Source organism: Excalfactoria chinensis, chromosome 13 (assembly GCF_039878825.1).
Source record: "Excalfactoria chinensis isolate bCotChi1 chromosome 13, bCotChi1.hap2, whole genome shotgun sequence".
Classification (NCBI taxonomy): Eukaryota; Metazoa; Chordata; class Aves; order Galliformes; family Phasianidae; genus Excalfactoria; species Excalfactoria chinensis.
Genome location: NC_092837.1, coordinates 1433412 through 1445696, shown reverse-complemented (window position 1 = coordinate 1445696; position 12285 = coordinate 1433412). Strand labels below are relative to the sequence as shown.

The 12285-nt window shown below is 46.3% G+C and overlaps 2 protein-coding genes across 4 annotated transcripts in view; one reads left to right on the top strand and one right to left on the bottom strand.

Moving 5' to 3' along the window:
* The first annotated feature begins 354 nt into the window (after positions 1 to 354).
* On the top strand, positions 355 to 9425 carry CCNI2 (cyclin I family member 2). Of its 2 annotated transcripts, none has more exons than XM_072348646.1 (7): positions 355 to 496; positions 1579 to 1725; positions 2195 to 2329; positions 3355 to 3429; positions 4574 to 4714; positions 5739 to 5969; positions 6672 to 9425. In XM_072348646.1, exons 2-7 carry the CDS (start codon positions 1612 to 1614, stop codon positions 7074 to 7076), a joined length of 1101 nt encoding a protein of 366 aa, XP_072204747.1. In that variant the 5' UTR covers positions 355 to 496; positions 1579 to 1611; the 3' UTR covers positions 7077 to 9425. The 2 variants fall into 2 exon arrangements, with proteins under 2 accessions (XP_072204747.1, XP_072204746.1); XM_072348645.1 differs by having other exon boundaries at positions 1576 to 1725.
* A 195-nt stretch (positions 9426 to 9620) lies between these two features.
* Positions 9621 to 12285, bottom strand: part of SEPTIN8 (septin 8) — a 34211-nt gene continuing 31546 nt past the window's right edge. The window contains exon 10 of one of the 2 annotated variants that reach the window (XM_072348642.1): positions 9621 to 11817. In XM_072348642.1, coding sequence (XP_072204743.1) covers positions 11763 to 11817 — 55 coding nt within the window. In that variant the 3' untranslated portion in view covers positions 9621 to 11762. The remainder of the gene's footprint in view (positions 11818 to 12285) is intronic. The other variant, XM_072348643.1, reaches the window with a different exon arrangement.

The following is a 12285-nucleotide window of genomic DNA, read 5'->3' as shown; positions in this document are numbered from 1 at the left end:
CGTCACTGGTTCACTCATAGATCATCCCTTTCTCCACGCGTTCCTCACACACGGTTATTTCTCCCCGAACTAAAGCACGGGCCGCCCGTGAGGAGCAGAGCGCGGCCCAAGGCTCGGGGCTGCCAGGCGGATCGGACCGACAGCGCCACGACTTGCCCCGGGCTGCAGCAGCGGGGCGCTCCGGGCGGAGCCGTGCCGACGATGGCGGGGACAGTCACCCCGCGGCAGAACGCCGCCCGGAGCCGCCCCGCCTCTGTGCGGGCCGCAGCGCCGCCCCCAGAACGGAGCCGTAACCCCGGAGCGGGACCGGCGCGCTCCCTCCCGTTACGCGGCACCGACCGCCCCGCAGCTCCGTGGGCCGGGCCCGGCTGTGCGCAGCCGCGGAGGCTGAGGGCGGTGCGGCCCCGCCCGGCGGAGTCCCGCGGAGCTGCTGCCGCTCTCGGCCCTGCGCCCGGCCGCCCCCAGTGACGGAGCGCGGCGGGGCCCAGCCGGACGGGTAAGGACGGCGGAGCGGGCGGGGGGCTCCTGCCGGGCCGGGGCTCCGCGCTGCGGGGAAAGAGGGGCAGCCCCGGGCTGGGCAGGAACCGCGCGGGGTCAGTGTAGTTGCATGGGACGGTCGCGGTTAAGTCGTAGGGGAGCCTTGAATGAATGATTTCTCCTCCAGCTACAAAAAGAGAAACTTTTTCACACCCGCTCGGATAAATCTGACGCGGTTTATCCCTTCGCTGCAGCGCTCCGGGCTGTCAGGCTCGGGTGCTCTGTGAGATGCAGTTGAAGCCGTGCGTGCTTCCCGACGTGCACTGAAACGCTCGCATCGCTGATCTGCAGCTTTAGAAACCAGCAACAGTTTCCAGAGGATTCCCTCAGTTTAGGGCGATTGATGGCACGAATCGATGGCACAAAGCCCTCATCCACCACTCCCATAGATCGAATAAAGCACAAGTTCTAGATCGGGCATCTTTTTTTTCTGCTGTTAAAGAGACACTCAGAAGTGTTGAAATACTTCATCTCAGGTTCTTGCTGCCCTTTAGACAGGAGCATTCAGATAGCTTTATTTCATGCATACACACATAGTCTGGAGAGTGCTGTATCTATAGCAATGCTGTTGCATGTCTTCAACAGCAACAGAAAGATTGAATTGTTTTAAGGCAAACTGCTCATTGGGAGTTCAGTCCTAAGAACAACAACCTTGGGAGCTTTATTTTGCAGAAACAATAGAGCTCTATTCACCAGAAACTTGAAATCAGTTGATAGTGGGTTGCAACTTAATAGCTCTACAAAGGGACAACTGAATGCAGTGCTATGTCCTCCCAACTCAAGGTAAGCAGAGGAAACCTTTGTACAGCCCAGGGGTGAAAAAGCCAAGCTGCACAGTTTAGCTCTCAGATGTTTTCTTCCATCGTCAGCTTTCCCTGGGAAAATAGGTGATGGAACTGTTTTTGCTCATCAGCAAACAAACAAGTTGTATGGCTGCCCCGATTTAATTCTCAACATAGAAAGGCGGCATGAGAGGAAACCATACATAGTGCAAGGAGCTGGTACAATGCTTTGTAATTCTTCTCTTGGTTTTGGCAGCAGCTCCCACCTGGGAAACTGGCTCAAGGAGTTGCTATGAAGTGTCCTGGACCTCCAGAGAGCTCAAGGCTTGACTGCTTCCTGGAAAATGCCTTAGTCAGAGAGGCTAGGATTTGGAAAGCACCGGTTTTCCAGAATCTTACCCTGAAGGTATTCTCCCCTGTTCAATTTGGAAGCACTTAAGATATCTCACTGCAGGCATGCAGTGCTGGTCTCGCCATCTGACCCACCTGAATGCAAGTCATCCTGCATGGATGAATCGTAAGGAAGGGAGGGGGGGAGGAGGGTCTGTGTTTGTTTCATCTGACACCGTATTAATTCCCCACATAAAATGAGTTTAGAGTTGCTTTGCATTTTGTTTTGACTCGGGTAGTTTGAGGAATTTTGATGGAGCAGGCGAGAGCTGGGCAATGTGTTTAAGTGCTTTAAACTGCTCCAACAGTTTGCCCTTTTCTGTGCTCTATAGACACAGCCAACAGCAGTGTCTTCATTTCACGCCCAGAGACATCTGAAATGTTAATTAGAGTACTTAGAATAATTAGTGTTTTCCTTTGAAGATACGTTAACGAAATCAAAGTGCTAAGTGTACTTTTTTTCCCTCCTAACTTCTTCCCCTCAGGGTACAGATATCTCTCCCTTGTGCTATGAGAAAACGATTCTCTGGATCGCAGAAATAAGCTCTCAATTCCAGTTTCACTCTGAAACTTTTGCTTTATCTATCAGCATCCTTAACCGGCTGTTGGCATCAGTAAAGGTAAAGAATCTCCGGCTTTTTATCTGGTTATATTACTGATTGCAGATGTAAAGAGAGTGTAATCAGGTTGTACGCAAAACAAGTACTATGTCTGGCAGCAGATTTAGGAAGCAGTCAGGGTCTTCTCTGGGGAATGCACACCTATTGTAACCATCAGAAAGATCAACAAAGGTGATACAAAAGGTATAATGATAGAGGGACTAACGCAATAGAACGGTGTCATAAAGGAAGGAAAAAGGACTGCTCACCTGTCTCTGAAGATTGAGGCTCACTGGGAAACCACAGAGGAGGAATCTCCAAAGATTCTTCCGCAGTGGCAGTCAGCCCTTAAATGAGGTCTAAGAGAGGTGCAGCCAGGCTGCAGCCCTTCCATTCACACAGCTGAATTGCCTTCACCTGTGCTCCCAGGGCTGACCGGGTCCTTTCCCCAGGTGCTCAATCAGTGCAGGCCGTGACTCAACAGTTCCCATACAGCGATGAACTGGAGTGTTTGCTGAGGTTTTGCTGATTCACAGTCCACAATAGTGTGTGTGACTTGGAGACCAAACATGGTGATAAGCATAAAGAGTTCATCATCATCTGTTTGCCTCTGCTAAACAGAAGACATTTGCATGATCACATTAAGTATTGTAGTCTTGAAATTATTACTTTTAACAAAACTGTGAGGCTAACTTCTGACACTGAAGCAACAATAAAGTTATGAGCCTTGCAACTCTTAATTCTGTTTGGCAAAAGCACGGTAATATCTCAGTTAAGAAGTGCAAGAACACTACGTTGTAGATCCTGTGACATCGTGTAGTCTGAGACTCTGAGATACCTGCATAAAAATGAGACCAAAGAGAGGACTTGTTTCACTGTAGATTTCCTTGCTGTTTCTGGCTTCAAGTGAATCCTGCCACAGCTGAACTAATTCCAAAGCAGCTGCAACCTAAATGAAAACTTGAAACTTGTGCACATGCAGTAGAATGACAGTTATTCCCCCCAAGATGTTATCTTCTTTATTCAGTGTTGTCTTTTCCTTTCAGGCCCGATTAAAATATCTTCAGTGCATAGCAATTTCCTGCCTTGTCCTTGCAGCAAAAACCAACGAGGAAGATGAGGTCTGTATGCCTGTCGTTTTAAAGACACTAAATTCATCTTTTCAAGTTGTTTGCATTTTGAGGTCTTTCCTCAGCTTTGGCATGAGGAAGTGTAGATTTGTTTACCCTACATAAGCCCAAAGGGGTGGCAGTAACATTTTCATTCCTGTTTCTTCAGCATGAGTAAGAGTCGGTTCTTCATCCGTGAAGGCCACAGGAAAGTAATGAACGTCTTCCCCTCCTGCACTTAAACCTCTCCTCATCAGAATCCACAGCTCGCAGTAAAGCTTGATCTAGTGACAGCCAGGACACACATGCACGTCAAAGTGCTGTAATTCTGTTGTGATGGGTCCTGGGAGGATACGGTAGGCAAGACAGAGCAGAGATTCTTTAGAGGAAATTCAGATAGATGAGTTTGCTTGAATTCAAAACCAGTTACTGAACTGGGTGAGGAAATGACTCAGGTCTGCACCTCAAGGTGAGCATGTAAAATCAGTGAGTACCCATGTAAGTATGAGATTAGAAGGGATAATTATCCAGTGCATATAGCTGAAATCTGTCATGGCACAGACTTCTCCAGACATTTACAGACATGAGCCAAACAGACCTTGAAAAGCATTTCAGATTCTGTTTCTCATCTTCATTCTGTTTTGAAAAGGAACAGGAAACTTAGGAGTTGCAGTCAGGCATACCTTTCTTTTAAAGAACTGCTCCTGGAGTGAAATGCTTTTCATAAGCCTTCTTATGGTGTATCATGCTGAGGTTATTCTTCTTTTCCCCTCAGCTAAAAAGGAGAAGCAAGTCAATGACCACAGGAAACAACCACAAAAGTCTCTGTAAACTGGAAACCTTGCTTGTCAGGGGAGCAAAGCTAATGAGAGTGGTAGCAGGGAACATGCCTCACAGTGCAGCGTTCAGGTGGCTCACAGCTCTGCTCCTGCTGTAGGGCTGGGTTCACTGCCGGCTGCCCTGTGAGGAGTACACCCTGCCTGTGTTTAGCATGCGAATTTCCTAAGCAAACGGTCTCCTGAACGAGCATCCTGCTCTGTGCTTTGGGACGAGCACAAAGTTTTTAGATCACAGTACAGAGAAACGCACGCAGCACCGTGTAAGAAATTGGCTTCTTTATTATTTTTTAATTCCTTTCTTTATTTCTTTTTAACAGGTAATACCATCGGTGAAGATGCTTGCAGAGCAGAGCGGCTGTAAACGCTCTCCAGCTGAGATCTTGAGAATGGAAAGAATTATACTAGATAAGCTTCACTGGGATCTTTACACAGCAACACCAATGGATTTCTTAAGCATTGTAAGCACTACGTTTTGCAATTCTTTTTTATTTAAAGAAACAACTTCTTATCAAATAAGACTAGAAAACACAGATGTGCACACATCCACACATCCTTCCCAAGATGCTTTGTAGACGACCAGTTCTTAGCTGTCTGCAAGTCTTTTGAAGATGGTAATGGTGATTATGCATTTCTTAATTTACTGCTATTTAAAACCTTTCGTTTTGCTCCAAAAAAATTTACTCCCATCTTTAAAGGACAACTCAAATGGATATTAAAAAGATTCTCATAATGCACAACTGTACGCCATTTTTATTTTTTTTTAAATACACACTGCAAAAATATGTCTAACTATTTCCATTCTATTAATACTGTACATAGAAAGCTATCAGTTTTGCTACATTTCATATACAGGTTTTTTTTAAACCACTTTCCTTTTCATCCCACTTCACCCTGGTTTTATGCAATTAGATCCCACTCTGGCACTTAGTTCACATTGCAGTTACTAAATACTCAATAGAAATGATTAAACTGTCTTCAAGAAACGATCATGTGCTAGTAAGGCAAAAATCATATGATACAAACATCCTGGAACCCTTTCACAAGGTTATGTGCAAATATTAAGCCATCTTAGGCTGCTGATTGTAAAAACTACCTTCTCGTTTCCTTAGTAAATTCAGAGTACAGTCATTATTACTGGTTTTACTCTCTTCATATGTGCTGGTCTGAACTGAATCTCCTAGATAGCAATCTGGATAATGTAGAAACCCCAGAAATTATTAGGAAACACAGACCTTTACATTCATTATAAGCTCAAAAAACAGTTCGGTGGTTGGCAAGTACAAACACAAAACAAAGGAAAGAAGGGCAGGGACACCCTCTAGGCCTCCTGATATGAGATGAAATTTAGTCTGTACGTCTGGTTGATAACATATGAAAACATACAAAGTTCACTGACCTCTGCTTTTTTTTTCTCTTTTTTTTTTTTTTTTCTTTTTTTTCCTAATATATATATATGTATATATATTTTTTTCTTCTCCCCAGTTCCATGCCATGGTGGTGTCCAACTGGCCCCATCTACTAAACGGGCTGCCTCAGACGAATCCTTCCCGCCACGTTGCACTCTTGACCAAACAGCTACAGCACTGTATGGCTTGCCACCAACTAGTGCAGTTTAAGGGCTCCACATTGGCTTTGGTGATCATCACCTTAGAGCTGGAGAGGCAGACTCCTGATTGGTTTCCTGTTATTACTGATCTGCTAAAAAAAGCACAGGTAGGAGTCAAAATGGCCTTTGGTCACAATATCCTGAGGCCGAGACACTGGCAAATTAATAAAGCACATATGTATTTGCAACCCACATTGCACTTTAGCAGATTTCTGAGAAGCCTCTGTCTGTTCTACCTTTGTTAGTTCTAATTCTGACTGACTTATTAGAGGCTTCCAAAAGAGCCTCACCTCAGATAGCTCAGCTCCCTGCCTCCCAACCAAGGAGATTCCTCCCACTGAAGACTGAGGACTTCTAAGAGCAGTTTCTTTAAGTATAATCAATTTCACCTTTAATGATACATACAAGAGGCAAGCTCTGCCTTATTAAAACTTTTCTCCAGTTTCATAAAACACTTGTCTTTTACAAAAGTATACTTAGAAGGCAAATGACCCAGGTTGGCAGCTTACCATCAACTCATTAGCTTTACTTGATGTAACCTAGCTATCTGCTGTCCCTCCTGCCTGTTGTGGCCTCCTAAAAAGAGAGGGAGCGCTTGCCTACCTTTTGTGTAGTAGTTTAGGAGCTCCTGATTAAATGTTTTGCATCAGGGCTAATGTGTGCATTGCTGTTATGCATCAGCTGAGGTATCTGGAATAGCCTCTCCCTATGATCCCCCTAATTACACAGTTACTAGAACAGAAATCAGAGGAGAGACTAATCTCTTATGAACTTACAAAAAGATAATTAAATTCTTTCTTTCCTTACAGATTACTAGCACTGAATTCATGCACTGCAAAGAGCTTGTGGATCAAGAGCTAATGCACTTGCAGCCGTCCAACGCCATTTATATTTTTTGCCCCATCAGTCAAGCCATCCAGGATGATGCTAAGGCAAAGTTTCCCTGCCATTACCCTTCTGAATTTAAGAGTTCTCAAGTGAAGCTTCAAGTTGCTGTAAGCCAGCCAGTTTTAGCAGCTGTCACATCTGCTACAGCCCAAATTCCTGAAGGCACCATGGAGACAGATGAATACTACGATGGATTGAGATACCTGTACAGTGAGGACAGGGGAGCAGATGGTGGGAGGGTGCACAAGAGTGGCTTATGCCCTCAGCTGAAGTCTGGAGGAGGCAGCTCCCCATGTCCTCCACTACAGCCACCTGGAAGTGAGTAGTGGAGACCATCCTGCCTTAGAAGCAGTATTTCAGTACTGGTAGGTTCCAGCAAACAGGACAGTGAACGCAACAGAGCAAGAGTGCTGCTGTGTTTTTTTCAAGGACAATGACAAAATGGTGTTATTTTCCTACGCTTTGTCTTTTTTAAGTAGTTTGCTCCACTTCTGACACCATGTAAATGCAGAAAGCTGGGGAGGGACTCAGTCACAATCCTACAACTCAGGGATTAGTGTGGCAGAAGGCTAAGAGCTGTGCCACAGAGCACCAAATGTCTCCACTTATTAGTCCTCAGATGGGAGGGTTTATTTGATTTAATGGTGAAAAGGCCATGAGCCAAACTATCTAGTTTTTGTTAAGGCCTTCCCATGGATCTGAGTTTTGGGCTCCATTCTGGGTAAGCAACTAAAGACTCATTCCAGGTTCCTACAAGCTGTGGGAAATTGCTTCTTGTCTGCAGTCAGCGCTGCCTTAGGCCCTCACTGACCAGTTTGGGCCACTCAAGGTGCTGTTTCTTCTGCCTTAACTGACTGGACAATACAAAATGCCTTCAATTATTTTCTCACCACTCTGATAATAGTTTTTATTAGCTGCTAATCTCCAAGGCCAAGCAGTTTTACAAACTGCATAGGCCAGTTTAAGCCTCCATTGCACCTTTAAAACCAGCCTTAAGCATCCTTTGGAAATATGTGAGAATTATTTTTTTGCTGTTTGTTTTAAACAGTAGGGCCAGCATTTTCACTAGTTTGAAAGTACAATCCAGACAGTACTGTATGAATAGCAATACCATACCTGCAAGTCCTGCCACGGAACAGGGAAAGTCTTCAGGTAGAGCAGCACAGGCTAAATGCTGAGCAGGTGTCTTAGTTAATGATACAGGATAAACAGGGAACAGGGATAAGATAGGAGCAGGGAAATCCTTATGCTGCTTTACAGCTGCACTCTTCAGTGCAGGAACAAAGTTTCTTTCCCTTGCTCCTCATCTTACCTTGTAGGAGAGGGATTCCTGAACCACGAGCGTTGCAGGAGTGATGTCCTGAGCATCTCTGTTAACAAATGAAGCTTTCCAAAGTTTTATGTTTGAATTTTGCCAGTTAGCACTAGGAAATGAATAAACTGTGTGTGCAGGGTGAAAGTCAAGTTTTCCTTCTAAACTGCAAAAAAAGCAGAGCATAAATGTTCTAGAAATAAATATCTAGTGTTAGAGATGTGGTGCAAACGATGTATGAGCAGATGGCACTCAGATCAGTGCCGAAAGCAAAGGAGATCCCACGAGGCGAGTTGCAGGTATTGCTGATGGAGTGTGCTGAGCTGCAGGTGGAGCACGGCCCTGTGCAGCTCACAGGAGGGCTCAGCTCAGCTGTGCAGCCCAGACAGTTTACAAGGTGTCCTGGGGCAGACCCAGAGGCACTATTAGGATACGTCATTTATTAAACCTACCTATGGACCACAGGGAAGGTTTTCTTTTTGTGGCAGGGCTCTTCCCTCTGGCACTGTGCCACCTTCCTTTTCTATCACAAGCTGTGACTGAAATGCCTGACTGTGGAAGGAGGCAAGTTGTCTTTTGTAGTTACTCCCAATAAAATACAGTTTCAATCTCACGTTCTCAGTGTGCTCCATGATGAGCCCAGCCAAAGCTGATGCCCACAAAGGTCTGGCAGGAAGTGGGGCTGTGTGCCTCGTTCTGCTTTTCCTCCTATCTCTTTTTCTGCCCTATCTCATGAATCTTCACCAGCTGCATTAACCAGTGGAAATGTTAGCAGAAGAATTCTGCACGCAGTGATTTCCATGCTGTGCCTCCATACCACAACAGCTCCTACCTAATGTTTTGCCTCCCCAGCATTGAGCATCTGTCTAGTTTCTCACCTGTAAGGTGAATGACATTACAAACCATCAACAAACATGTTTCTCAAAACCTCTACAATCAATAACGAGCAGCATTCAAAAGGACGAGGTAACAGGACTAAACCTGAAAGATGAAGGCAGCGCTGAGCCGTGCAGCAGAGACCCATGTTCCCTGCTGGGATGCAAGATGCCACACCAGAATGGGAACAGTAAAGCTGGAGCCTGCCTGCTCTGCAACATGCACCACCCCTCTGGAAGCACAGATCCTTTCTGCACTCCTCTGCCAGCGCTGAGTTACAGTAAGGGAACTTATACTCACAGTTTGGCCTCAGCAGGTTGAAAGCATTGCATGGTGACTCGCCATGCCTCTTACCTTTGTGTTGCTGACATTGTTCAGAACTGAACCTCCTGCTTCGAAGAAACTACAAACCTCAGGAACAAGCTGCAATTGCAACAGGATCGTTCTTGCTACAGAAAGAGAGCACGTACCCTTCTTGCTGGGAAAGCCAAGTCCAAGGCTGTGAGCACCTCCCCACGGTCCTTCTGCACAAGTTATTGGTAACAAGACAACACAGCATGCATTCAGGCAGTAAAACCTTGTGGCCTTCCTAACCTGATTTAACCAACGGGAGCTTGGACAGTGCACTGCTAAGAGTGGGTTAGCATCCCAGGTGAGGAACAATTCAGGAACAGATGTCTGTTGTTGTTGCCTTTATTTAGGCCAGATTTCCAAATGCCTGACATTAACCATACCTTGCAAAGCTGTGATTGCATCTGAGAGCACCTGCAGCAAGAGCCCAAGGAACCGTTTGGTCCTACAAGAAGTTTCCTGATAGATACCAGTGCTGGCCATGAGTGCTCAGTTCAGAATTAGAACCAAAACATAAATATGAACCAAACATTAAATCAGAAACAGTGAAGCAATTCAGAGTCATCCCCAGCCTCTGCCACATCTCTCCTTCATAAAACACCACAGAAGAAGCCATGTCACAGCTGAAGCGAGCCGTGCCAGAACAGCTGCATTTAGGAATAAAGCTGCCTTACTTCAGAGCAGCAGCACCAGAGTGCCTCAGATGACAAACCTGACTTGTTATCGCTACTTACAGTGGGTGGGTAACAATCTAAGTGTTCATTTATTACAGCTGCACAAACGAAAACAACTCCTATGGTGGCAGAACAGATCAAGATAAAGGAAAACAGCATAGAGATTGCCTCTGCAGCGTCTGTGTGTAGGCTGTGTTTGTTGCTGATTAGCTCTACTGCTTTAAATTCCGTTTAAACAGTACTTATGGTTTAATTCCTTAAGAATGCAGAAAAGTACACTTAAATCAAGTGATGCTTTAAGTCCTGGCGGGTCTCTGCAACTCCCCCTCCTTATGCGACATTAATCAATTTGTGGCCAAGCTACAGTCACTGCGATAAGAGCATTGCACTGCACAGCTTGGCCCAGTGGTCACAAACTGCTCCAGCTTTCCTCCTGCCCAGCACAGGCACAGACCTGATGCTGAGTTCAGCCAGCAGAAAAGCTCTCCTAGCTCTGGATCTGCAGCCACTGCAAGGGCATCTGGAGTGACTGCCATGCACAGGGTGTGCTGAGGGCAGGAGTTCAGTCCTGCTCATCAGCCCGTCCCAGCAAACACAGGTGGTGATGAAGCCAGCTCCAGTGAAGTCTTGCTGGGCTCCTGTCACACCAGAGGCAGAGCGACCAGCCCTCGGGTGGCATTGCCCGGTGTGGTGGCAGTGGTGAGGGCTGGGAACATCTTCTGGCCTGCAAAGGACCAGGTTATGGCCAGTCCTGCAGCCTGTCCAGGCACAAGGCGGCAGTGGCTGGAAAAGGGGCAGCGGTGAAGGCTGAACATACAGACATAGCACGGTGCTCATCCAGTGAACATAAGCAGCGCACAAAACATGTTTAACAGATGTTTGTTAAACAAGTCAGTTCTGTTTTTATTAAACCCAACCTCGGTACAAGCAGGTCAGTCCTGAGATTCATTTACAGGTTTGTTTAAAAGGAAGATGAACTGGGGCCACCCTGGTCCTGCGTGACGTCAGACTGGGGCACGAGCGCTGCACCTCTTTGTTTGTTTCAACAAGTGTTTGTGTAAAAAGGGAACTCGGTGCGTCATAAACACAGAAGTCGCAGCCAGCCCAGGCTCCAGCTTTGAACTGCTTCCCCTTTGTTAGGAGGTCACATTGAGCTGTCCTTTAAGATGGCTCTGTGCTCACCCAGCACCCCCCAGACCAAGGGCAGGTGCCTGCAGCATGGAGTGCTGGGAAGGGCTGACACTGAGGCATGGGGGGCACAGCCCCGGTAACATGGAAACTGGGGGTCAGGGATTTGGGTTATAACACCTGTAAGTACAGAACAAAGCTACAGAAAAGTTACTGCTTGTTGCTAAGAAATGTTAGACGCCAGCAGTAGTGCTAAGGATGGTCAGAGGCTCTGGGTTGACATCCCAGCCCAGACAAGGAGAGGAACAAACCAAATCCCACTGCAGCAGCAGCTCAAGCAGCACACTGAGCGCTTCTCCACCAACCCAACTTTGTTCCTCTCCCCTGGGAAGTTCAGTCACAGTGTTAAATGCTACAGCTGGGTCCTCACCCAGAGATTAGTGTTTGGTGTCAGTGTAAGCCATGCATCAGCCATTATTAGCAGGTTATCTTTTGGCAAATACCTTGGATTTCAACGTTATCAAGAGACCTGATCAAGCAAACTTTTCCCAATCAATCAGTGCATCTTAGTCCTTGCTACACAATCTCTTCTGTGCAACATATCGCAAGCTTAAAGGTGAAAGCACCAATTAATTTCTTCTGCATGAGATGTTTTGGCCTTAATAAATCTTCTAATTAACATATCTTCCTGTTGTTATGGAGTATGCGCTGGGAAGACTAAAAAAGCTACAGAAAGAACAAAAGAGAATCATATTTAAACGTCAGATCATCTCATTAAGGACAGGCAGGCTGAAGTACAAATCTGATGCACACTGTCAGACAAACCTCCATCAGAAGCACCACCTGAGCAGCACTGCACCAGCCAAGCTGCATGGTTGGGGTTGGCCTTCAGTGCAGCAGCAAATAAAACCCAGAGAGACTGAACTGAGCTCCTCAGGCAGCAATGCCCCACAGAGCTGACACTGAATGGGGCTGTGGTTAGAGCTCCATCAGCCACCATCCCCAAAGAGAACCCCAGGCTGAAGCTGCGCACTTCTCCTGGCCATAATCTAAGAGGATGATGATGTGGCCCATCCTGCTCCTGTTCTGTTAAGGGGAGATACCATCCAGAAATCATCAGTGTGCTGTTCTTTGATCAGCTCCTCAGCATCAGTAACATCCCTGAATCCACCGGTAGGTACACAAATCCTACAG